At 56.7% G+C, this 24625-nt stretch overlaps 1 protein-coding gene across 8 annotated transcripts; it reads left to right on the top strand.

Moving 5' to 3' along the window:
* Nucleotides 1-446: 446 nt before the first annotated feature.
* On the top strand, nucleotides 447-24483 carry GRAMD1A (GRAM domain containing 1A). 8 transcript variants are annotated; one of them, XM_059905353.1, is made up of 20 exons: nucleotides 451-784; nucleotides 1594-1903; nucleotides 10021-10231; nucleotides 10325-10345; nucleotides 10824-10908; nucleotides 11038-11141; nucleotides 11223-11318; nucleotides 12078-12158; nucleotides 15455-15567; nucleotides 15740-15890; nucleotides 16423-16621; nucleotides 17642-17785; nucleotides 19357-19475; nucleotides 19568-19710; nucleotides 20286-20389; nucleotides 20477-20650; nucleotides 20740-20827; nucleotides 22038-22145; nucleotides 22229-22349; nucleotides 24024-24483. In XM_059905353.1, exons 2-20 carry the CDS (start codon nucleotides 1632-1634, stop codon nucleotides 24114-24116), a joined length of 2427 nt encoding a protein of 808 aa, XP_059761336.1. In that variant the 5' UTR covers nucleotides 451-784; nucleotides 1594-1631; the 3' UTR covers nucleotides 24117-24483. The 8 variants fall into 8 exon arrangements, with proteins under 8 accessions (XP_059761338.1, XP_059761337.1, XP_059761334.1 ...); XM_059905351.1 differs by having other exon boundaries at nucleotides 450-784; nucleotides 20286-20650; XM_059905357.1 differs by lacking the exons at nucleotides 451-784; nucleotides 1594-1903 and adding an exon at nucleotides 5717-5842.
* Nucleotides 24484-24625: the final 142 nt, after the last annotated feature.

Here is a 24625-nt window from a genome sequence, read left to right as displayed (position 1 = left end):
GATAACTGACAAATGAGGGGTGATGGAGGCCTTTGGAAGGGAGGCAGGGGTGGGATAAGGCAATCACAGGGGCACTCACAGTGACGTGCTGGCCGTCACATCGGGTGTGGGGGATTATGGGGTTCACTTTACTGTTAAACTTGGTAACTCACAAGTAGGATGCAGACGTCCTTTAGCGTGTGTCTATTATTACATAATAAAATTGGAAAAGAGCTAAGCCATGGGGAATGCCAGCTTTTACAGATCAGGTGGAGAAGACAGAGCTGTACACAGAAGTGAGGTGGAGCTGTCCGTGGGATGCCCTTGAGGCCAAGAGAACCCACCAGAAAGAAGAGGGGTCTCCCAGGTTCCCGCCTCTAGGAGCAGGACGGGAAGACGACTGGACAGAGTCTCAGATTTGGCCACCTGGGGGCGGTGTCTGGGCTCGGAGGAGCAGTCCTGGGGGAGAAGTGGGGGCAGCAGGGACATCATGCTGGCTGTCGCCAACAGGAGACATGGAGCAGTAGAGGCCTAGGGTGAGGCCAGCCCCTGGCTCCACGGGCAGTCAAGAGGGAAGGGCCTCTTCTGAGATACGAATGCCCCCACCGGCACCCCGCCCTTCTCCCGGGAACAGCTGGCCAGAGGGGAACATGACTCCAGCTGGACACGCTATTCCGCCTGACACGGTCATGACTCTTCTGGCCCAGCCAGGACTCCTTGGGGGGAGAAAAGGGCCTGGTCACCTGCCCTCACCCTGGAAGTCGGAGCAAACCCTGTGAGGACGGAAGGAGGAGGAAGCCATAAGGTAGGGGCATTGGGGTGTCTGGGAAGGACTCTGGGGTCCAGGCCTGGCCTGTGAAGGTCAGGGTCTTCCCAAACCAGGGGAAACCCTCTCTGGGTCCCACGGGTCCTCCTTCCCTCTATCCCCAGCAGCTGGGTGCCAAGAAGCCCTTGCCACGTACTGCTGTGAGGACAGACAGACACTAATCTCATCTCCCCAGACCCACGAGGCCTCCAGGATCATAATCACAACCGCAGGAACTGGCCTGGTTCCCTCGCTTTGTGTGTCTTGGGAGGGGCAATTGCTGAGCAAACAGGGAAGGGAAATCCTGGATTCTGCCTCTTTTCCGCTTGATCAGCCGTTACTCAGGCCCAAGGGCCTCTAGGGCCCACTCAGGCCTGGCTCCTTCCTGGCTCTGTGTGTGGGGAAGGGTGCTGGGGTGGTGGGTATATATTCACCCAGGGCTTGGCCTTGGTGAATTCTCAGAAAAAATAAACCCCAGTCTAGGGGCATGAACAGAGTTCACTGACCGCTTGTTGTGGTCCGGGCCCTGGGCTGGGCCCTACACTTGTCAGAGCGCCCTGACACTGCCCGGCCACTCTAGGATGTCGCTATCAGGATCTCCAATTTCCAGAGAGGAACCTGAGGTTCAGGGTCGACAAGGAGGATGTTGGCAGAGGTGGGAATCCCACCCAGACCTCTCTGACCCCCACACTGTGCTCTGAAGCTCAAGCTCACCCCTCCTCTCGGAGGAGCAGCAGGGGGAGGGGGGAGGGGCAGGGTTTGCATGGGAACTCTCCCCTTCACCTCTTCACCTCTTCTTTCTCCCCCAGAGACCAAGACCCCCAACCGGGCAGGCAGGGCTCTCCCCATGGCTGAGTTCCTGCCCCTGCTGCCTTGCGCACCCCTGCTGACCCAGGACGGCGGTGCCCAGGACTCACCTGTCCCCCCAGCCGAGTGGCAGAGCCAGCAGCCACACGGTGGCAGGGCCCAGGACCTGGCCCCTAAGCCCTGGAGGCTCCCAGAGGTGCCCTCCATTCAGATAACGCCAGCCAGCGATGGGGAGTCACCCCCCTGCACCCCACCTCCCCAGCGCCTGCAGCTGCCGACGACCCCAGACCTGGAGAGTTCGCCCCAGGACAGGTCAGACTTGGGTGGTGGGATGGGAAAGGGGTTCTCTCTCTCAGGACCCACAGGGTGGGTTCCCTGTGGCTGGCACTCCAGGTGGGGAGCTGAAGGTCAGTTAGAATGTGGCCTTAGCCCCACAGGGGCCTGACTGGAAGCTGTGAAATAGATGCAGATAAAAATTGCAGCTGGGAATATGTGTTGGGATAGCCAACTGAGCTCAGCTGAGCACTGCTTACTAAGACCAGAGGCGAACATTCTCTTTTGACCGCCTGGTGTTTTTCAAACTCTGGGTCGTGACCCATTTACGGGCTGCTGCAATTGCTACACAGCAATCAACACTTTTTCCCAAATAGAATCAGGAGAGAATCGACAATAACAGTGTTAAAAAAAAAAAAAGAAAAGAACACACTGTATGAGGCAGTGAACAAGTGTGGCTTCCTACAAATTTTGTGACATTACATATACAGCTGTCCCCGGTATCCATGGGGGTATTCCAAGACCCCTGCAGATACCAAACTTTGCAGATGCTCAAATCTCTTATATAAAATGGTGTAGTATTTGCATATTACCTACTCACATTCTCCTGTATACTTTAAATTACCTCTTGATTACTTATAAAACCTAATGCAGTGTAAATGCTATGTAAATGGTTGTAAATACTATGTAAACAGTTGCCAGCCAGCAAATTCAAGTTTTGCTTCCTGGAATTTTTTTTTTTATTGAAGTATAGTTGATTTACAATGTTGTGTTAGTTTCAGGTGTACAGCAAAGTGATTCAGTTATACATACACATATATATCTATTCTCTTTCAGATTCTTTTCCATTACAGGTTATTACAAGATATTGAATATTGTTCCCTGTGGTATACAGTAGGTCCTTGCTGTTTATCTATTTTATATATAGTATTAATCCCAACTCCTAATTTATCCCTCCCCAGCCCCCCAATTTTTTTATACAAATATTAAATTATTATTTTGTACACCTGAAACTAATATATTATGTACCAATTTAAAAAAATCGAAGTGTAGTTAATTCACAATGTTGTGTTAGTTTCAAGTGTACCCCTCCCGGAATTTAAAAAAAAATTTTTTTTTTTGACCCTTGATTGGTTGAATCCACAGATGTGGAATTTGCAGATACAGAGGGCTGACCATATTTTTAAGTGTGTACTTGGAGACCAATGTAAAAGGTATTTCCTGCTGCAACTCTTGGGGAAAAAAAAAAAGTTTAAACAAAACTTCTGCAAAGAAACACTACCTCTGGCACAAGGAGACAGGAACAGGGAGGTTCAAGGCTATAGGAGGAAAGAGGAAAGAACTACATTGGCCTTGAATAGAAATGTCCATTGTGGTTTCTTTCAACAATGAACATTCGATAAGAGTTAAAGTTTATGAGGTAGGGCTCTGTGTATCAACGTGGAGAAGTCTCAGAAACAATGATGGTTGCAAAATGATACAGTAGGAGCCTAATTGTGTATCTTTTTGGAAGACATTGAATAATAGGATATATTGTTAGAGGATGCATCTTGATGTAGAAAAAGGATAGAAAGATGTACAGAAAGAACACACACCAACTTCAGGGCAGTGGGTACGTTGGGGGGCAGGAACAGAAAAAGGAGGGATGGGGAGTTGGTAACTGTAAGTGTAATCATTTATTTCTTTTAGAAAAAGAAAAAGGATCTGAAGCAAAAATGGCAAAATGTCCACATCTATTGATGTCATATATGCTTGGTAGGGACCAAGATGACTCTTGTATTTTTCCTGTTTGAAATAAATATTCCCTAATTAAAAATTTTAAAGTATTTCAAAAGAAGAAACAGGCAAAGAGAAATACAAAGAAAGAGAACAGTGAGACAGAGGGAGGTGGTGGAGGGAAGGCCTGGCTGAGATCTGACCCTGAGATCTGACCGTGAGAGGCAGTCACGGGAAGAAGGGGGGAAGAGCTTCCCTGCAGAGGCAAAGCAAGTGCAAAGGCCTGGGGGCAGGAATGTGTCTGGGGAGTTAGAGGAACAGCAGGGAGGCTGGGTAGCTAAGGCTGTGAGCAAGGGGGAGCCAGAGAAGAAGTAAGAGTGGAGTCTTGGGCAACAAGGGGAGGACTTCGCTTTCAGCAGGACTGAGAGGTGGGGCTCCGGGAGGGCTCCAAGCCCCGAGGGCCCTGACCCGACACCAGTTCACAGGCTCCCTCTGGCTGTGTGTGGGGAGCAGACTGTAAGGGCGGATGGGAGCAGGGAGACCAGGGAGGAGGCTGTGTGATGGTCCAGGAGGGAGAGCATGGAGGCTGGGCCAGGGTGGGGGCAGTGGAGGAGCCGAGTTTAGATTCTGGATAGATTTTGTGGGTGGAGCCCACAGGGTCTGCTGAGAGACTGGATGTGAGTGTGAGGGAAAGAGAGGGGTCAAGAAAAGCTGAAGTTTGGGGCCTGCCATCCACCAAAATGGAGAAGACAGTGGGTCTTTTTGGAGGGAGGGGGTGTAGGGTGGGAGAGGCATGGGAATGGAGTTTTTTTCAACAGCTAGGAATAGCCTGTCCTAGAGAGGAGCGGGGAGCAAGTCTCTGTGCTGGGGCGCCCGTGGCCAGGAGCTGCGAGGTGGGACTCCCATATCTGTGTTCTCGGACAAGGGGTCCAGGACACCGATAGACTCAGGCAGCTGATAGCTCAGGCAGCCGCTGCAGAGACAGGCACAGGTTATGGCGTCACGGGAGGGTTGCGTCCAACAACAGTGACCTCGGCGAGTCACTTCCCATCTTTGAGGCCGGGCTTCCCCTTCTGTAAAAGGGAAGTCCCCCCCCCCCCCACTGTCCTGTGGGAAAGTCCTGACCACAGAGTTAGTGGGATCCCCAAGACTAGGTGACTTGCTTGAAGTCAGATAAGCGCCAGGGAGGCTGGATTCTAACTCGGGCTGGCTGACGCGGGCTGGGACCAAGAGGGGTCCCCAGAGCCCAAGGCCCTGGGCCCTCCGGGGGCCGACAGCGGGGGCTCAGAAACGCGGAGAGGCAGGCGGCCTCGGGCCCCACCCGCTTCCCGCCAGCTGCGTACCCACAGCCGCAACTCCTCCGTTTCCCCGAATCTCCATCCCACCCCCAGCTCCGCCCCACCTCTCAGGTTCCGCCCCGGGTGTGTGTGTGTGTGGGGGGGGGGGTGGTGCGGAGAGCCCCCAGCCTGGGGCCTCACTGGAGCCGAGGACCCCTTTCCCGGTACCAGGGGAGCGGGTTGGGCCTGTGCCCAAGCCTCTAGCTGCCATGGCGGTGTCGTGTTTTAATCAAGTCTGTGTTTTTCTCTTTCTGTCTTTCCCCCTCCCCGGTCCATTTCTCTGCCTCTCTCCTTAGAGCCTCTGTCTGTTTTTCTTCCTCTCTCTTGCTCTCTCCGTGCTCTGGCGTCCCAGCCGCCCCTCTCCATCTCTGTCCCGCTTTTCCTGCCCCAGCGCCCCGTCCCTCCCTCTCTAATTCTCCCTCTCGCGTCTCTCTCCCTGTGGCCTCGCTCTGTCCCCGCCGTCCCTCCCTCGCCTTGGCCAGCCCCCCGTGGGTCTCCCTCTCGCTCTCATTTCCTGCTCTCCCGCCTCCCTGCGGCCCCTTTCTCCCTCCAAGTATCTGACTCTCTCCATCTAGGCCCCGCCGCCCCTCCCCGTCTCCCCTCCCCTCCCCTCCCCTCCCCGCCTCGGCTGGTCCCTCCCCGCCTCGGCTGGTCCCTCCCCTCTCCCTCCCGCGGGCGGGGGGCGGTGCTGTGACGCGACGGGGCGGGGCCAGGAAGGGGGGGAGCTGACGCTGCGGCTACCTCCCGCGGCCCCGGCCTTTTGTGCGGGCGGCGGGCGGCGGGCGGCGGGCGGCGGGCGGCGGGCGGCGGGGTCGGGTGCTGGCGGCGGCCGAAGAAGGCGAGGCGGCTGCCCAGCGGGGACGCTCAGCCGGGCCCGGCCCTGCCCTGCGGCTGGGCGCGCCCGCCGCTCCGCATCCATGTTCGAGTGAGGACCGCGGCGGGGGCGGGGGAAGTTCGGGAGGAGGTCGGGGGTGGGGGGGAGGGGGCTCCGCGGGCTCGGCTGGGGGTGGCGCGGCCGCAGCCGAGGTCCGGGAGCTTGTGCACCGGGGGCCGGCCAGGGGGAGGGGAGGGAGGCGTTGGGGGCCCAGGGGTGCGCTCGGGGATGGGCCCTGACGGCGGGGAGGCCCCCGGGGCCGGTTCGTTGGCTTGGCGGGGCTTTGGCTGGGGGACCCGGCCTCATCCCGGGGGGAGGGGGGGGGACCGCGGCCTGCCGGGAGCGCCCCGGGCCTCCTTCGCCGCTGCCTGGGAGGCGAGGGGTGGGCGCGAGGCTGACCCGGGTCTTCGGGCCTGCGGTCTAGGCAGGACGCAGACGAGCCCCCTCCGGCCGGGCCCCCAGGCCCCGGAGACCGGGGCAAGCCCGGGAGCAGCCTCTCCCGGTCTGGGCCCCCTCCCGCCGTTCTGATCTGTTGCTGGTCCCGGGGCTGCTCGGATGGGGGCTGCTGCGTGGCCGGCCGGCAGACCGCGTGCGTGAGATCCTCTGGGGTCGTGGGCACGGAATTGAGCTACTCTCTGTCTGGGCCCAGAGTATTTTAGATTATGCATTGTAGGTGTCTTGGAAGTGTGTATGCGTGTTTGTGTTCCTAGTGTGCAGACAGCTGTGATCATCCTTGGCTGTGTGCGTGTGTGTGAATTTATCTGGGATACCATCTGTGGTTCCAAGTGTCACTGTAAGTTGCCTGTGTGTTCAGTTGTGACTTTGTAGTGTGTGTGTGCATGTGTCAGGGGCTCTTTGTTTGCTGCTATGACCCTCTGCCTCTGTGTGTGCTTATAATTTGCCTCTGAACCTGTTAGCTCTGTGTGCAAATGTAAGTCACTTGTGTGTGTCCATGTGTGACATTATTGTGTGTCTGGGGCTCGGTGAGGATGACTGAAACCCTCTGGGGTTGTACCTTTTATCTATTTCTGGTTCCATCTTTGTGTGAAAGTTCCTGTGTGAGTCCCTTTATGACACTGTTGTACGTGCCTGGGCTTCCATGTGAGCAGCTGGGACCCTCTGGGGCTTTGTGTGAGTGAGAGAGAGACCCCTTGTGGCTTATAGTGAGCCTGGGACCCTCCCTCCTGAGACCTTGGGTGTACCCTTGACTCTCCGGAGCAATCATAGTAACTGATGTTGTTCCCCTGTTACAGTTTATAAAGCATGTCCCACGCATGATTTCAGTACCTGGCCACTGTGTTGTCGAGATGTGTCCACGACCTCCCGGGGCTGCATTTTTCCCAAGTCCTTCATGGCTGTGTGAGTGTCAGGGCTCTCTGTCAGTCAGCGACAGCAGCTGACATGTCCATCCCTTGCCACGTAAGAGCAGGTCTTTGCTCTGGCTTCCCCTCCAGATGGGGAACGCCGTGAGAGCTGAGCTGACCCTAGACTTCATTTACCTGGGTTGTGCACGTGTTAGCTGGGGTCCTCTGTGACTGTTCTTTCACTGTGTGGCTCTCTCTGTAACTGTGGGAATGTTACTTGCTTTCAAGTCTCCTCTGAGACTTTCTTGTGCCCGTATATGTGAATGTACCTGGGACTTTGCATGGTTTTCTGTTTCTGTGACCCTCTGCAGCTGCGTGTGTGTTGTGCGTGCATGCACGCGCATGCGTGTGTAACTTCTGGGACTTTGTGTGTGGCTGTAGCATCCTTGTGTGTGATTGTGCTGGGACTCTGTGGCTTTGTGTGTGACTGTAATATACCTGTGATGCTACTGCAGGGTGTATGGGAGGTGAGGGGTAGGGGAGACTTCTTACAACTGTGGGGAACTGCAGTTTGCCTGTGACAGTGGCTGTGTGTGAGCCACGTCGAGGTTCCCTTTTGTGCACACCTGTGTAGGCCTCTGCCCCTCTCTGACCAGAGGGAGTTGTTGGCGTCTTTAGGCCTGGGAAACCGGAGGTGAGGTGTTTGCAGTGACAAAACCCCATTCTCTTCCAAGTCCCTGAGCCATGTCACCGTGTCGGGCTCCTCCCTTCCCTCTGCTGCACCCTGCCTGGTTGGGCAGCCTCCGGGCTGTCAGGCTTGAGCACTTCCTCTTTGCCCTGCCAAGGAGCAAGATCTGGGGGCGCAGGCTGTGCCCTGTCTGTGTGTGTTGGACTTGTCTGCAGGTGCCCTCCCTTAGACCTGAGGCTGCAGGAGAGTAGGAGAGGTGGAGGAGGGGTCTGCATTTTGGGCTCGAGAGGCAGGAAGATGACGAGAGGCAGGAAGATGACACAGGGGAGGAACGTGGTCACCCCTCCCTTAAACCCTTCCCGAGCTCACCAGGGCCGTCAGGGTGAAGCCCGAACACCTGCTCAGGGCCCAGAGGGCCTGCAGGTGGACCTGTGGCCTCCTGTCCTCCTTCCCCAGCCCCACTGGCCACCTCGCTCCTCCTCAGACCTGCCAGACTCAGTCCTGTGCCGGAACTCACTGTTCCTGCCCCCTAAAACAGTCTTCCCCGGCCCTTTGCCAGGTCTGCTCCTTGTCCTTTGGGCTCAGCTCAAGTGCGCCCTGCACACCAACCCACTTAGTCCTCCTTACCTCCGTGGTCCTCAACCTTGAACGTGCATTAGCGTCTCCTGGGCCCCACCCACACTTCTTGATTCAGGAGGTCTGCGGTAGGTTCCAGACTCTGCATTTCTGACAGCTTCCAGGCACTGCTGGCGCTGCCCCTGTGAGCAGCGCTGCCTCACAGCACTGACCAGTGTCTGAGACCATCATCCTTATTTACGCGTTCTCTCACTGATCGTCTCTGTTCCCCCATCAGAATGTCAGGTCCCTGCGGGCAGGTGTTGCATCTGTCTTGCCCACTTTTGTGTCCCCAGTGCCTGGTGCAGGGCGGGTGCTCCGTGTCCACGTAGAGGGTGACTGACTGGAGTTGGCGTCAGTTTGGGCTCCAAATACCAGGCTGAGGTGTTTGTGCAGGGGTCAGCGTGGCACCTCGGCAGCACGTGCTCTGGGGTGGCGGCAGGGCTGCGTGCTCCATTTTAGTCTGACGGTCCCTAATAAACCAGAGCACGTTCCAGGTGGTGGGCTTTATGTACGTATGTCCTCCAGACAACCCTGGGAGGTAGATACTGCTCTTATTCCTATTATACTCAAGAAGAAACTGAGGCACAGAAAGGTTCAGACACTTGCCCAAGGTCACAGGGAAGTGGTCCAGCTGAGATCTGCAGCAGCCTCAGCCTGCGGAGGGTTGGGCAAGTGGTACACTTGGTGGAATCCAAGTTTGGAGGGTGGGGGGCATGGGGGGGTCAATCACTTATTCAGTCCACAGGGGCAGAAGCTTGCGGAGCACCTGCTGTGCGCCAGGCCTCGTTCTAGGCAATGGGGTGCAGCTGGGAACAAAACCCCCTTCCCCTGTGAAGTGCACCTCCTGGTGTGGGAGGATTTGAAACTCGGGAGAAGTGCTGAGGAGAGAGATGAAGAGGGAGGGGCTTGGGAGAGGGGGATGTGGTTTCCATGGAGGGGCGAGGGACGGTATCTTGGAGGATTGGCCCCTGAGCAGAGGCGGTGAGGACCTTGCCTTCACCTGGAGTCAAATGCAGACGGGGGGAGGACTCAGCCAGGAGGTCCCTGACCTGACCAGGGAGGAGACTACTGAGATGTCCAGGAGGGGAGAGCGTGGAGGCTGGGCCAGGGCACTGGAGCAGGGGTAAGTGGGCAAAATAGAAATAATGGAAATAGATTTTAGAGCTGGAGCATGTGGGACTTGCTAATAGAGTAAAGATGAGGAGTGAGTAGGAAAGAAGGAGACGCTTAGGTTTTTAGCTCAAGCCACTGAGTGGAAAGTGGTTGTTCAATAAATATTTATTGTATGAATGAATTAATAAGTTAATTTTAAGACCAGCAGGCATTACTGAGAGCTCACTATGTGCCAGGCTCTGTTAGAAGCCCTTTACATGTACTGATTTGTTTAACCCTGCAGACAACTAGAAGAGGACATGCATTTCTCACCCTTGGATTACAGATGAACTGACCGAGGCCCGGGGAGCTAGGGGGCCTGCTCTGGGTCACACGGCTAGGAAGTGGAGCAGGGTGGGTGGGAGGAGATCAATGGGCTGATGGGTGGGGCCCCCCCCCCCAAGCTGGCCTGTCCCCCCACCCCAGCCTGTTTTTCCCCACAATGCCCCTCTTCCTGTCCCCCCCAGCACCACCCCGCACTCTGGCCGGAGCACGCCAAGCAGCTCCCCATCTCTCCGTAAGCGGCTTCAGCTCTTGCCGCCAAGCCGACCCCCACCTGAGCCAGAACCGGGCACCATGGTGGAGAAGGGGTCAGATAGCTCCTCAGAGAAGGGTGGGGTGCCCGGGACACCCAGCACCCAGAGCCTGGGCAGCCGGAACTTCATCCGCAACAGCAAGGTCGGTTGGTGCAAGCCCAGGTGGGGTGGGGGGAGGGGTGGGAGGGCAGCGGCATCCAGAGGCTCATTCTGACTCCATTCCTTTCTCTTACAGAAGATGCAGAGCTGGTACAGTGTAAGTATCGGGGCAGGGGGCCTTGCTGGAGGGATGAGAGGGAGGGGGACAGGTGCTGGGCCAGGGGCCCCTGGCTGCAGTAGTCACGGAGTGGGTGCTGGGGTCAGCCGACCTGGGGGTCACATCCTATGCTGCTACTTACATGTTCTGTGACCTTGAGTGAGTTGCTTAACCTCTCTGGGTTTCTCTCTCCTTGAGAAACAGTTCTGACCTTTCTAGACTGAGGGGAACATTCACTGAGAGTCAGTGATACTGGTGGGTACGTGGTACAGGACCTGGCTTAGGGAGCAATCAGTAAATGGCTGTCGTTATGGTTACTCGTGTGTTACAGGCGGTAGGAGCCAGAAGTGAGCTAGACACTGAAGCCTCAGAGAGGCTCCTCCCAGGCTGAGGAGACTGAGGGGTGCTGGGCGCTTTGGGGGACAGAATTAGGGGTGTGGCCCCCTGTCCTGGTTCTCACCTCCCAAACTTCCCCCAGATGCTGAGCCCCACGTACAAGCAGCGGAACGAGGACTTCCGGAAACTGTTCAGCAAGCTCCCTGAAGCCGAACGCCTCATTGTGGGTGAGTCCCTGCCAGCCAGACCCGGGGCTCCCAGCTCTGCCCTCCCGACCCTCCCGCATGCGCCGGCCCAGCGGCCAGGACAGCCGTGTGACTCGGGTGTCTGCCCGTCTCTCCCCTCGGCCGCCTCAGATTACTCCTGTGCCTTGCAGCGCGAGATCCTCCTCCAGGGCCGCCTCTATCTCTCCGAGAACTGGATCTGCTTCTACAGCAACATCTTCCGCTGGGAGACAACAGTGAGCTGACCGACCTGGGACGAGGAGGGGCCCCAGGGCGGGCAGGGCCCTGGCCCCTTCTGACCTGTCTTTTGTCCTCAGATTTCCATCCAGTTGAAGGAAGTGACGTGTCTGAAGAAGGAAAAGACGGCCAAGCTGATCCCCAACGCCATCCAGATCTGCACGGAGAATGAGAAGGTGAGCGAGAGGACCAGCAGACAGGGGCCCCGGGGTCCCCGATCTTCACCGGCTCCTCTGTCCTCCCCACCACCCAGAGCCCTGTTGACTCAGCACCCAGCTTCTCTCATCTTCCCTTTCTCTTTATTCTCCCGGCCCCAGCCTGGTCTCCTGTAGTCTCTGACTACCCGGACTCCTGCACCTGCTCCTGTCTCAGGCCCTGCAGTCTGTCCCCTGACACAGCTGCTCCGGGATAGTATTAACAGAAAAATTCTATCAGCTCAGAGGCCTCCTCCACCGGGAAGCCTTCCCTGATGCTCCATGTATCATGATTGTTGCCTCAGGGTCCAGGAGGGCTGCCTCACACCAGTGGCCCAGACGGGACTGGAGAAGGAAGTGGGGCGGGAAGACTTCAAGCAGACTTCCCTTTGTGTTTTCTTGGCCAAAAGGGGATCTGTTGGCCACCCACTGCAGCCATAGGAGACTGGGAATGTGCCTTGGGCTTCCCCCAAGCAGCCCAGCCAGTCTGGGCTGAACCTGTCTCCCGCCCTGGACTGTGAGCCCTGGGGCCAGGGCCGGGGGCCATCTCCTCATCGCGGTGACTCCAGGGTCATCCAGTGCTGGGCTGGGCACAGGACAGATATTCTGTGGAATGAGTGAACGGATGAATGAATACATACATCAGCATGGAGAGCTGGGAACAGGGTGCAGCGGGTGGAGCTTCCTCCTCCCTCCAGCCTTGTCTCTCCTCCAGGGCTCACACCCCTCTCTCTTCTGCAGCATTTCTTCACCTCCTTTGGGGCCCGAGATCGCTGCTTCCTCCTCATCTTCCGCCTCTGGCAGAACGCACTGCTTGAAAAGGTGGGCCTGGGCGAATCCTGGGCAGGGGGGCTAGGGGGAAGGTTGGGGGGGGACCATGAAGCCAGGGAAGCCAGGACTCGGGGAATTGGAGGACCCCTCCAGCTCTTCTCCATGGGCACCAGACCCAATGTGCCTGCAGCTCTTCCATAGGCCCCCCGCAGGGGGCCGCCACGGGCTCCAGTGCCACACCCTGCCCATGAGAAATGCGTACTCACAACCCCTTAGTCACCACCTGCAAATCAAAAATGCTCCGAAGATGGGGAGGTTATGGGTAAAGCAAAACCTGACTTGAGCTGACGTGGTTTACAGTCGCTATCAGCACTGTCTAACAGAGTTTTGTGCTGTGCTGTTGGTATGGTAGCCACTGGCCACACGTGCCTGTTGAACTCTTGAAACGTGGCTAGTGTGACTGAGGATCTGCATTTTTAATTTAATTTCAGTTTTAATTAATTTAAACTTAAAACACCACGTGTGCTTCTTGTATAACACAGGTCTGTATTTATCTCAATTAATGGGACTTTTCATATGTTTCAGGACCAAAAAATAATAACGTGAATGACTGGGGTAAATCTTAAATATAGTTGTGATTCAGTGTAATATTATAGTATCCAGTACAGAATATACCAGTGATTCTCAAACTGTGTAGTTTCAGGAATCCTTTACACTCTTTAAAATAATTATAGACTCCAAAGAGCTTCTGTTTAAGTAGAGTATATCTATCAGTATATACTGTATTAGACATTGAAACTGGGAAAATTTTTTTTAAAGTGTTCAAAGTTTGAGAAAGGAACAGAAGAAGGGCAGACTTGGGAGAGGTAGTGGTGCAGTGGGTCAGTGGGACGGCCTCCCACAGAGAGTAAGTTTTCAATGCGTCTTTTTTTTTTCTTTAATTTTTTGGCCTCGCTGCGTGGCATGTGGCATCTTAGTTCCCCAACCAGGGATCGAACCCGCGCCCCCCCTGCAGTGGAAGCACGGAGTCTTAACCACTGGACCACCAGGGAAGTCCCGAAACTGGGAAATTTTTAAACACAAGATACACAAACACGCATTACATTAGCCACCAGAACAATGATAACATCACATAGTCTCTGGAAAACTCCACTGTACACTCATGAGAGAATAAAAGTGAAAAAGGCAAGTGATATACTACTAGTAACACTTATCATACTTATGAAAATAATTTTGCCCTCATGGGTTCCCTAAAAGCGTCTAGGGGATGCCCAGAAATCCTTGGACCACGCTTTGAGAACCTCTGGTATACACTACTTACTGGATCCTAAATATAATACAGATATATGTAGTGCTGTATTATAGTATAGGCAGTGTATTATCTTTCTTAAATCCCCAAATTTCTTAATTTTGAATCAAGTCTTACCCCAAAGATTTTGAGTAAGGGATTTCAGACTTTTACTTTTCACATTCTGATAGTCTATTATGGGCCAGCCCTGAGTGGGCTCTCCTGGAATGCCCACTGTGGTTGCATGAGTTTATGTAGCATGCATTCAGCTGCAAGTAGCTGAAAACCCAACCAGACAATGGTTTAAACAAACAGATACTGAATTACTTCAGATGGTAATAATAATAGCAAACACTTAACAGAGCTATTGGGTGCGAGGAACTGTTCTGAGCTCTCCATGAATTAACTTATTTAATCATCACAGCCACCCTTCAAGGCAGTGTGATTAGTATCTTTATTTTACCACTGAAGCACAGAGGGAAAGCCTTGCCCATGGACACATATGCTTTTCTGTGGCAGAGCTGGGATTCTGACCCATTACAGTCAGGCTCTGGAGTCCACTTAATCATACTGATGCCCATGTAACAAGAGGTCTGGAGGCAGGCAATCCAGCGTAGATTTGAGGGCTCCCTATGTCATCAAGGACCCAAGCTCTTGTCCATTATTCCACACCATCGTCCTTCTGCATATTGAAGTTTTGTCCACATGCTTGTTGCCTCATGGTTGCAGGTGGCTGCTACAGCTCCAGATGTCATGCCCTCAGTTAAGTGTCCCAAACATGAAAGAAGAAAGGGATGGATGGAAAGTGGGCATTCCTTTATCCGGAAGGGAAAGTCTCCTTTAGCAGACTTTTCCTTGTATTTCTTTGGCTAAAACTTGGTCACATAATCACCCTTGGTTGCACAGGAAGCTGGGTATGTGGCAAAGGAAAAATGAGTTGATATAAGCCAGTTATAATTCCCTGGGGCTGGGGAAGATTTTCACCCCAAACAAATCAGGGTTCTGCTGGCAGGAAGGGAGGGTGGATAGATGTCAGGTAGGCATCACACAGTGTCTGCTACTGCTGACTTGTAGCACCTCAGAAGGCCCAAACCCACTCCTCCAGCAGGGCTGCACTCACTTCCTGTCTTCAGGGGCAGCTCCAGCTATGGCCATCCTCAGGGGCGAGAGCACTGGAGCAGGAGCCCGAGGGAGGGACAGTGCAGTGTCAAAGTCTCCAAGGAGGGCAAGGGCAGCCAGACTGCTGGGGATGGAGTTCAGCCCCATCACCGAGTGCGAGTCACTGAACCCCATTGGTCAGATGGGGACCATCCCTCCTTCACAGCAACTGAGCTGGGCCTAGAATAAGAACTTGGAAATGTCAGCTCGTGGGAGGCAGTGCAGTCCAGTGGTTAGCTCCAGGGCTAGACCAGCCCCCTGGGATCACATCTCAACACTGCCACTTCCTAATTAGATGACATTACCCACCTCTGTGCCTCAGCGTCATTATCTTAAAATGATGACAATATTAGCACCTACTTTACAGAATGGTTTTGAAGACTTGTTGAGTTAGCATGCATAAACGGTTAGAAGAATGCCTGGCACATGGTAACAACTCAGTGGATGTCAGCTGCTGCTACTGCTACTATTATTACTAGTAGTATCTCATCAGCGTCATCCAGCCACTCCAGCCATGGGTAGCTTCTGAGGACACCTGGGAAAGTAGTTGGGGGCAGGACAGCATGGCAGGTGGGAGCATTGGCTCTGGAGTCTGGCTGGGTTTGAACCCCAGAGTTGACCTCAAGCACGAGTTCTCCACCCTGGGCCTCATATTCTCTGTAAAACTGGGAAATTTAACCTGTAGCTGTGGAAGTATTGTGAGGACCTAAGGGAGAGTTCCTGAGCACACTGGCTCCTATGCGATGGGGTGCGGAGTGAGATTGGGAGAGGTCTGGGATGGGAGGTCATGCTCCCCCTTGTGGACACCAGGGGAACTGCTGAGGCTGAGGGCTGGTGGGCGTGGGTGGAAGGGCTCTGGCCCTGAAAAGGTGGAGGCCAACGTAACGTCCTGCCTGCCCAGACGCTGAGTCCCCGAGAGCTCTGGCACCTGGTGCATCAGTGCTACGGCTCAGAGCTGGGCCTCACCAGCGAGGATGAAGACTATGTCTGCCCCTTGCAGCTGAATGGTCTAGGGTGAGTCGGTGGCTGGAGGCTGGCTCCGGGGGTCGGGAGGAGACAGCAGGGGCTGCATGCAGAGCTCCTGGAGTCCTGGGTGGACTGAGGCGGGGGTACAAAGTCTGGGAGGCCAGGAGGGTGTGTGGGGTCTCAAAGATACAGTGGTCTCACTCCCTCTCTTTCTGTGTAGGGGCCCCAAGGAAGTGGGAGATGTAATCGCCCTGAGCGACATCACCTCGTCAGGGGCAGCTGACCACAGCCAGGAGCCAAGCCCGGCAGGTTCGCGCCGTGGCCGCATCACCCCCAGCCTTTCCCGGGCCAGCAGTGACGCAGACCACGGGGTGAGCAGGCGCGTGGAGGAGCGAGGAGGGTGCTGGGTGGTGTCGGGGAGAGAGAGGGACAGACTGACAGATTGAGGGGGACAGGGAGGGAATGGACAGAGAAGAGGTGGATGGAGGGGTAAGTGAGGGGATGGATGGAGGGATGGGATGGAGCTGGGAAGATGGGCAAGGAAACTAGGCACAGGTAGGGAAAGAGAGAGACAGGCAAAGATGGGACAGGTAGATAGATGGGAAGCGGGAGAGACAGAAGAGCTAAGAGAGGGCTGGCTGGCTGGATGAGGTTGGATACAGACAGAGAAGGCATGGACAGGACAGGCATAAGAAAGCTCATGGCCCAAGCATCCAAGACAGGCCTGGCTGAGAGGCCGAGAGGAGTCCTCGTCTGGGTGGCCCCAGGGCCCCTCGTAGCTCAGCTGTGAGCTGCACATGACCTCCCCAGCATTTTTCCTACAGTCTGGAAGCCTTCTGATAGATGTGGGTACACAAGGGGCCCTTAGGCTGGGACAAGGCTGGATTAAGCTGTTCTCTGCAGGCAGAGGAGGACAAGGAGGAGCAGACAGACAGCCAGCCAGACGCCTCCTCCGGCCAGACAGTGACCCCGGTGGCTGAACCCCCGAGCTCAGAGCCCACCCCACCGGACGGGCCCGCCTCCCTGGGCCCCTTGGATCTGCTGCCCAGTGAGGAGCTATTGACGGACACGAGTAACTCCTCGTCATCCACGGGGGAGGAAGGTGAGGCAGGTGGCCAATGCGTTTGCCTTGGTTACACGTGACAAACCTCACTCACACGGGCTGCACCAGGGGATTCGCTGGCTCATGGGACTGAAAAGTCCACGGGGTAGGCAGATAAGATAAGGCGTTTAAACGGTGTTGTTAGAAATCTGTCCGTATTTAGCTCTGCTTTGCAGGCAGCTTAGTAGGCTGGATAGGAGTATAGACTCTGAAGCCAGATTGCTGGGGCTCAAATCCTGGCCACACTGCTTCGTAGCTGTGTGACTTGGGCAAATTATTCAACCTCTCTGAGCCTCATTTTCCTCATCTAAAATTTTTCCTCACCAGGGGTTAGCGATAATACTACCCACTTCATAGTGTTGTCACTGAGAGAATTAAATGTCTTAATGCAGGTAAAGTGTTTGGGCCAGTTAGTGTTGGCTGTTATTATATCATCATCATCATCGTTACCATCATCATCATCATTTCCATTTGCTCTATGCCAACTTTATTCTCAGATAGCTTCTACTCTTGTGGCAGAAAGAGCCCCAGCCCTGCCCCAGACAAGCCTAGCAGAGAGAAAGCATGCTTTTCCCAGTGGCTGCACCAAAAGCTCTAGGGTTGGCTCTGACTGGAGAGCAAGCCCACCCCTGAGCCCATCACTGTGGCTGATGGCCTGGCTTGGGACACACACACACCCCCATCCACCCACCCCTGAACCAATCACTGGGGCCGAAAGCTCAAGCTAATGAGCAGGCCCACCCCTGTCGTCACTGGGACTGCAGGTGCGTGAGCCTAGGTGTGTGCTCCGCCTTGAACCCACGGAGGTAGCTCTGATTGCCTGGGCTTGGGGCACACGCCCACCCTAAAGCCATCCTGTGGTGGAGGGGGCTGAGTAGCTCCGTGTCTGTGTCCGCTCTGGTCCAGGAGGATGGGGCTGCCCAGACACCCCACAAGGCCCGGGACGGGGGAGGAGCGGTCACTCAGAGGGAAACCGAGGGACGCAGCCAGCCTCATCCCCTGTCCTTCTCTGTCGCCCAGCCGACCTGGCGGCCCTCCTTCCCGACCTCTCCGGTCGTCTCCTCATCAACTCCGTCTTCCACGTGGGTGCCGAGCGGCTCCAGCAGATGCTCTTCTCAGACTCGCCCTTCCTGCAGGGCTTCCTGCAGCAGTGCAAGTTCACAGGTCAGGGGCCGAGGTGACCAGGGTACACGGGAGGGGGTGAGGAGGAGCAGGCCAGGAGACGGGCAGGCACCGCTGTGCAGGTCAGGTGTGGCAGGCTGGGGAGTGAAAAGCAACGTCTGTGAGACCAGAGGGGCTCCGCCTCTTACTAGCTGAGCGGCCATGGGCCAGGTGCGGACCCTCTCTGTGCCTCGGTTTCTTCTGTGTGACGCGGGTGTGATACTAGTTACCTGCCTTGTCAGGGTCTCATGAGAACTAAACGAGTTAATACTAGAAAAGTGCCTAGAACAGTAGCAGATAGTAAGCATTTAATACATACGAGTTAATGAGCACTCTGTCAGGCCCGTGCAGAGACCAGGACAGATGAATTCCAGAATCTAGTGAGAACAGCAGTAAACAGATGGTCACGCAGATAAGTGTGTATGTCAGAGAGGTGGCTGTGATCTGGGGGGTATTAGGAAAGGCTGCTGGAAGGATGTGAAATGGAAACTAAGGCCTGAAGGAGGAACTTTCTTAGGGAAAGTGGAGGAGGTGGGAGAGAGGAATCCAGGAGGCCAGCAGGGTACCTGCAAAGATCCTGAGGCTGGAGGCTGGCACTGGGAGAAGCCCCCTGCGGCTGGGCCTCTGTGGCCAGGTGTGGAGAGGGGAAGCCACCGCACCAGGGGAGGTAGAAGGGCTGACCAGGGGACTAGCTAGCAGGGAGCTCGGGAGGCTGCAAAAGAGATTCAAGTTGGGGAGGGCCTACTCAGATGGTAGTTTGCTCTGTTTCTTTTTTCTGTATCGATGAAAATGAACCACGTAGAATCCCCTGCAGAATGAGTAAGACTATGCCTTGTGTTGGGGGCACTCGAGTCCCCCGAGACTATGCTTAGATCCTGGAGGGACTGGCACGTCCGACGGAGGAGCTCAGACTCTGTCTGGCAGTACCGGGGAGCCATGGAGTGCTGTAGACAGATAAGGGACAGGGTCAGGCTTGGCTTTAAGAAGCTACCGCTGGACCAGAGGTGGAGACTGAGGCCAGGAGCTCAGGGGGAGGCTGAAGAGGGGCCCTGGACAGACGAGGACGGGCTGAACTAGGACAGTGCTCGGGCGGCCAGTGAACAGACGGGGAGGGAGTGTCCAGGACGAGGCTCAGGGCTCTGCGGGAAGCCTGGAGGGCAGTGGGGCGAGGAGGGATGTGTTTGAGGAGATGCGGAGGCCAGTGGGTGTGAGGGGCCCTGGGGACTTCCAGGGGAAGGTGTTCAAGAGGTCGCAGGACCCTAGGTCTGAGGCTCATGGGAGAAGCCAGGACTGGTAAGGAGAGGAGACTGGGGCTGCACTAGTGGAGGAGGTGGCCCAGGAGGGCTGAGAAGTGTAGGCAGGAGAGAGGCCCCAGCTCCGAGGATCATCAGCATCTGAAGTTTTAGGCGTCCAGAGGGAAGATGGGGCAGACGCCGCGGTGGGGGCAGGGAGGAGGCGCAGGTTTGGGGGCAAGTCCCCAGGGAACTGGAACCTTCCAGAAAGGCTGAGTCTCCTACAGCCTGTGGGCAAAGGACTGGAGAATGGTGTCTTCATTCTGCCCCTCCATCCTCCAGACGTGACCTTGAGCCCCTGGAGCGGGGACAGCAAGTGCCACCAGCGCCGAGTGCTGACCTACACCGTTCCCATCAGCAACCCGCTGGGGCCCAAGAGCGCCTCTGTGGTGGAGACACAGGTGTGCCAGGCAGGGGGGCCAGCGGGTGGGGCGGCCGGGGGCCAGGGTGGGGGGCATGGCGCTGACTCCCTGATCCTCCCTCGGCCCCGCAGACGCTGTTCCGGCGCGGCCCGCAGGCGGGCGGGTGTGTGGTGGACTCGGAGGTGCTGACGCAGGGCATCCCTTACCAAGACTACTTCTACACTGCCCACCGCTACTGCATCCTGGGCCTTGCCCGGAACAAGGCCCGCCTCCGGTGAGCAGTGGCCCGGCCCCTCCACCTGACCCCCTGATGGTCCCAGGCCCCCTGCCCCCGTCTCCGCACCCCGAGTCAGCTGCAGAATGTTGGTTGCCACCGCGGCAGGCGAGCAGAAGTCAGGACCACCCCGAGGTGTTTGGCCTGAGCCACCAGAAGGATGGAGCCGCCATTGACTGGGAGGGGAAGGTGGGGAGGGGCAGGTTTGGGGGAAGATCGGAGCTCAGCTTGGGACTTGCCGAGATGTCTCTCAGAAGCCCGTGTGGAGTTGGACGCAGCAGCAAGATGGAAGGGGTTCGAGGGTGACGTGTAGGCTAGGATGGCAGTCTGGGTGGGCAGTGCTGGGGCAGCACCGACGGCGGGAGACCTGCCAAGGTAGTGGGTGTGGACAGAGAAGGGGCTCCGGGCTGAGTGGGGTGGCGAGTGGGGATCACAGGGAACCCTTGGGGGGTGTCTGTTTTGTCTGTGGGTGACAAGAGGCCCTCTCTGAATCGGGGGAGGGAAGGCTGCCCCCGGGAATGGGACAGCAAGGCTGGAGTCAGACCCTGACCCCCTCACCCCTTCCCCGACCCCAGAGTGTCCTCCGAGATCCGCTATCGGAAGCAGCCCTGGAGCCTTGTGAAGTCTCTCATTGAGAAGAACTCGTGGAGCGGCATCGAAGATTACTTCCACCACCTGGGTAGGGGACAGGGGTCCGGCCAGGGCCACAGACAGGGTCGGGGCCTGGCCGGGTGCAGACATGCAGGGCCCTCTCTCGTGTCTGCAGAGCGAGAGCTCGCCAAGGCCGAGAAGCTGTCTCTGGAGGAAGGCGGGAAGGATGCACGCGGGCTGCTGTCCGGCCTGCGCAGGCGGAAACGGCCCCTGAGCTGGAGGGGCCACGGTGACGGGCCGCAGCACCCGGACCCTGACCCCTGTGCCCGGGCTGGCATGCACCCCTCAGGTGAGTTCCGTCAGGCCTGGGGGGGGCGGGGGAGGAGCTGGGGGTCCGGGTGGGGTGAGTCTGTCTGACTCCGAGTTGCTCCCCCGCAGGCTCCCTCAGCTCCCGCTTCTCGGAACCGTCCGTGGACCAGGGCCCCGGGGCAGGCATCCCCAGCGCCCTGGTTCTCATCAGCATTGTGTGAGTAGGGGCTGGGCTTGGGGGTCAGACCGGCCTGGATCTGCACCCTGGCTGTGTGAGCTTGGGCAAGTGCTTGGCCTCTCTGGGTCTCTGCTTACGTGAGAGCACGGGCTCCCCACTCCATAGCAAGGGTTAAAGGAGGCGATGTTTGAGATGCACCCAGCAGGGCTCCTCACATGGTGTGCAGCTCAGTCTGCCATGGCGAGGTCGTCCCTGCAGGGAGAGGGAAGCCTCGGGGCTCTGGGGGGGTCAGAGGGGCCTGACCTCGCCCCCGGGGCTGGAGGAGCAGGCCCCCAAGGGAGCCGGAATTAGGTGAACCAGGAGAGGTGTGCAAAAAGAGCAATGTCACTTACACTTCGTTCAGGTTTTCTGTGCCCAGCCCTGAGCTGTGTGATGCGAGGGACACAGTAGCAACCAGCAGCCCTGGGGGAAGACAGACCTGGCACCAGACCAGAGGGATGGGGTGGTGATGGAGGAAACATGGGCAGAGGGGACAGGGAAGCCTTCGGAGGCCACTGAAGGCTTCCTCCAGGCTGGACAGGTTCCAGGCCGTCAGGGAAGGCTTCCCAGGAAAGCAGAGGACTCTGAGCTGAGACCCCACGGGGATTAGGCGGGGAGACCCACATGCACAGAGGCCGGGGCTAGGGGCAGGGAGCTCTGAGGAAATGGACATGAGATCCGTGCTCCCCGCAGAACCTGGGCAGCGAGAGATTGGCCACACGTTCAGCCTCTCTGGGCCTCAGTTTGCCAATAACAGCAGTCCAGTGAGGGGCTGTGCGGTGCGCTCAGCTCCGGGCTGCCGGGGTCGGGGGCTGGCCAGGACCGGCTGGCGGCTCTCATCTCTTTGTCTCCCCCTCTCTGCCTCCTCAGGATCTGTGTGAGGTAGGGTCCTGCGTCCTGCCCTCCCCTCACCTGTGTCTCACCCTCAGCTTCAGCCCCTCGTCCTCACTCCGTGCCCCCAGCTCCCCCAGCAAGGTGGCCTGGAGTAGCAGTTGAGGGCTCGGGCATCAGACAGGCCTGGGTTTGAACCCTGACTGCTGCTTATGGACTGTGTGACCCTAGGCATGTCACTCACCCTGTCTGAGTCTTAGTTTCCTCCTCTGAAAAGAGGGCTAATCGTGGCACCCCTTCAAGGTGTGGTCACGTGGGTGACCCCCCACTTGTGGGAACGTTGGTATCCTGACTCCTGACCTCTGACCCCTCCCCCCAGCCTCATCGTCCTCATTGCCCTCAACGTCCTCCTCTTTTACCGCCTCTGGTCCCTGGAGAGGACAGCCCACACTTTCGAGTCCTGGCACAGTCTGGCCCTGGCCAAGGGGTGAGTGGGTAGCCCCAGGGAGCTGGGAGCTTGGGCAGGTCGGGGGAGGCCCAGACCCCACTCAGGCCCTGTATCCCCCACAGCAAGTTCCCCCAGACGGCCACGGAGTGGGCGGAGATCCTGGCCCTGCAGAAGCAGTTCCACAGCGTCGAGGTGCACAAGTGGAGGCAGATCCTGCGGGCTTCTGTGGAGCTCCTGGACGAGGTGCGGCTCTGGGCTGTGGGATCCTGCATTCAAATCCCAAGATGCGGCATATGCATCTGGGCCTCACTTTCCTTCTCTGTTAAATGAGGAAGCCGTTCATAGTCCCTACCTCCCAGGGTTGCTGGAAAAATCAGTGGGATGGAAGAAAGAACTTATTGGTTCTCATCCTGGGAAAAAAGTCCAGGGATGTCTGACTTCAGGCATGGCTGGATCCAGCCACTCAATAGTAGTAAGAATCAGTCTCTCTTACCATCTCTTGACTCTGCCCACCCCCAGGGTTGCCTTTGTTTGGGGCATCCTAGGATGACCAATATGGTACCTACAGTTCCAGGATAACATCCAAAGGAAAGAGCTCATTCTTACTGGATACTGGGGTCACATTCCCATCCCTGAACCAGTCATAGTGGCCAGGGATAGGTGAGGCTTGGTCCCTGAACCCCTCCCCGCCTGTGAGGTGACTAAGGGGTCACGTGAGGGTGGGAAAGAGGTTCTCCAAAGGTTATTGGGATCTCATCTCCAGAAGGGGTTGCCCAGACAACCACTGTAATTCGCTGGCAGCATCTATTCAGACGGCCACGTTCAAATTCTGACCTGTGACCTCGGGCAAGTGACTTCACCACTGGGGCCTTGGCTTCCTCCTCTGTAAATGGGATGATAATCGATGTTACCTCAAAGGCTGCTGTGAGGATTAAAGGAGTTAGCATCTGAGTAGTGCCCAGCTCATGCAAACACCTCACCTGCATTCACTGTTGTTAAATGCGATCCCGCAAAGCGGGTGCTCAGTAAATGTGGTGGGGGGAGGCGTCAGCACAGACGCCAGGTGCTGGGGAGCATCTGGCATTGGCTGGGTGCCCAAGGGCATCAGAGCCCACGTTGCTGGGTGATGGTGAAAATCATTCCTGGTCACTATGGACCGTAATGCTGAGGCCCACCTTTAGGGGCCTCATTGCACCCTGAAATCATGCTCAGAGGGAGATGCTCATGCAGGAAAGGGCTGTGCAGGACAGGGGAGAGGGATCACTGAGGCTAGGGTCCCGTCGCTCAGAGAGAGGGAGGTCAGGACCTTCCCATCCTCAGTTCACTTCTGATTATTTTCCTCTCTCAAACTGCCGAGGGCATGGGATTGACTGCACAAATTAATACTAACAGCAGACACCAATTGAGCCGGGCTGTTCTAAGAACTGAAATGACCAACTGATTTGTTTCTCATGGCCAGCCTCCAAGGGGGGTGCTCTTGTTACCCCCCATCTAATAGACAGGAAAGTTGAGGTAGAGGCATTCCCAAGGTCGCATGGCAGGGAATAAGAATAGCTAACGTGTATCCAGCACCTCCTGTGTGCCAGGTCCTAGGCGTTCACGTGTCAGATCCCTGAATTAATCCTGTGAAGCAGGTATGTTACTGACCCACGTTTCAGCTGAGGGACCTGGGACAGTTAAGGGACTTGCCCAAGGTTACCCAGTAAGTAGCAGAGCCAGGACTTGAACCCAGGCCACCTGGGCCCCTTCCACCTGCTGCCTATGAGAAGTAAAACTGGGTGCAGAATGGCTGGGGTGCAGAGGCACAGGCTGACCTTGGCCTCTCTGGACCTTCCCCAGCTCCTCAGCTGCAGCATGTTGGGGGATGCATCACCCCTCCCAGCACTCATCCCCCACCCTGCCCACCTCTTCCCCCAGATGAAGTTCTCGCTGGAGAAGCTGCATCAAGGCATCACCATCTCAGACCCTCCCTTCGACTCCCAGCCACGGTCCGACGACAGCTTCTCCTGAGGATACCTGGCCACTCGGCCATCCCCCCAAATGGACAGATGGACACAGAGGCTCGGTGGCCACTGCTGGCTCGGTGTGAGCGCCGGGGACCTCCCGCCCACCCCTCCCAGTGGCCCAGCCAGGGGCCGCGCAGACACGGGGACCACGGAACCGAGATGCACTTTAGACCAGCGTGTGTGAGTCCAGCTGCCACCGCCTGCCCCGCCAGGGCACTGGCCCGGCCTTCGGCAGGCCCCCCCACTAACTTATTGTGCTCGGCTGGGGTTATGGGGGGCACCTCCCGGGGTGCACGATTCCCTCAGCTCTGGGTTTAATGTATTATATTTATTTGGGGCTGACAGAGCCCCAATAAAGGGTTGGAAATGGCTGTGGCTGTGCCTGCGGGGCCCTGGGAGTGGGTGGGAGCCTCCCGTTGCACTCAGATCCCGCTGTGGTAGGAGGGGCGTACCGTCCATTTTCTGGGGCCACAATCAGTGACGCGACCTGGAATTCCTGAGCATCTTTCACAA

Source organism: Balaenoptera ricei, chromosome 19, assembly GCF_028023285.1.
Source record: "Balaenoptera ricei isolate mBalRic1 chromosome 19, mBalRic1.hap2, whole genome shotgun sequence".
Classification (NCBI taxonomy): Eukaryota; Metazoa; Chordata; class Mammalia; order Artiodactyla; family Balaenopteridae; genus Balaenoptera; species Balaenoptera ricei.
Note: the sequence above shows the minus strand (reverse complement) of the source record. Positions and strands in the feature narration are given on the sequence as shown.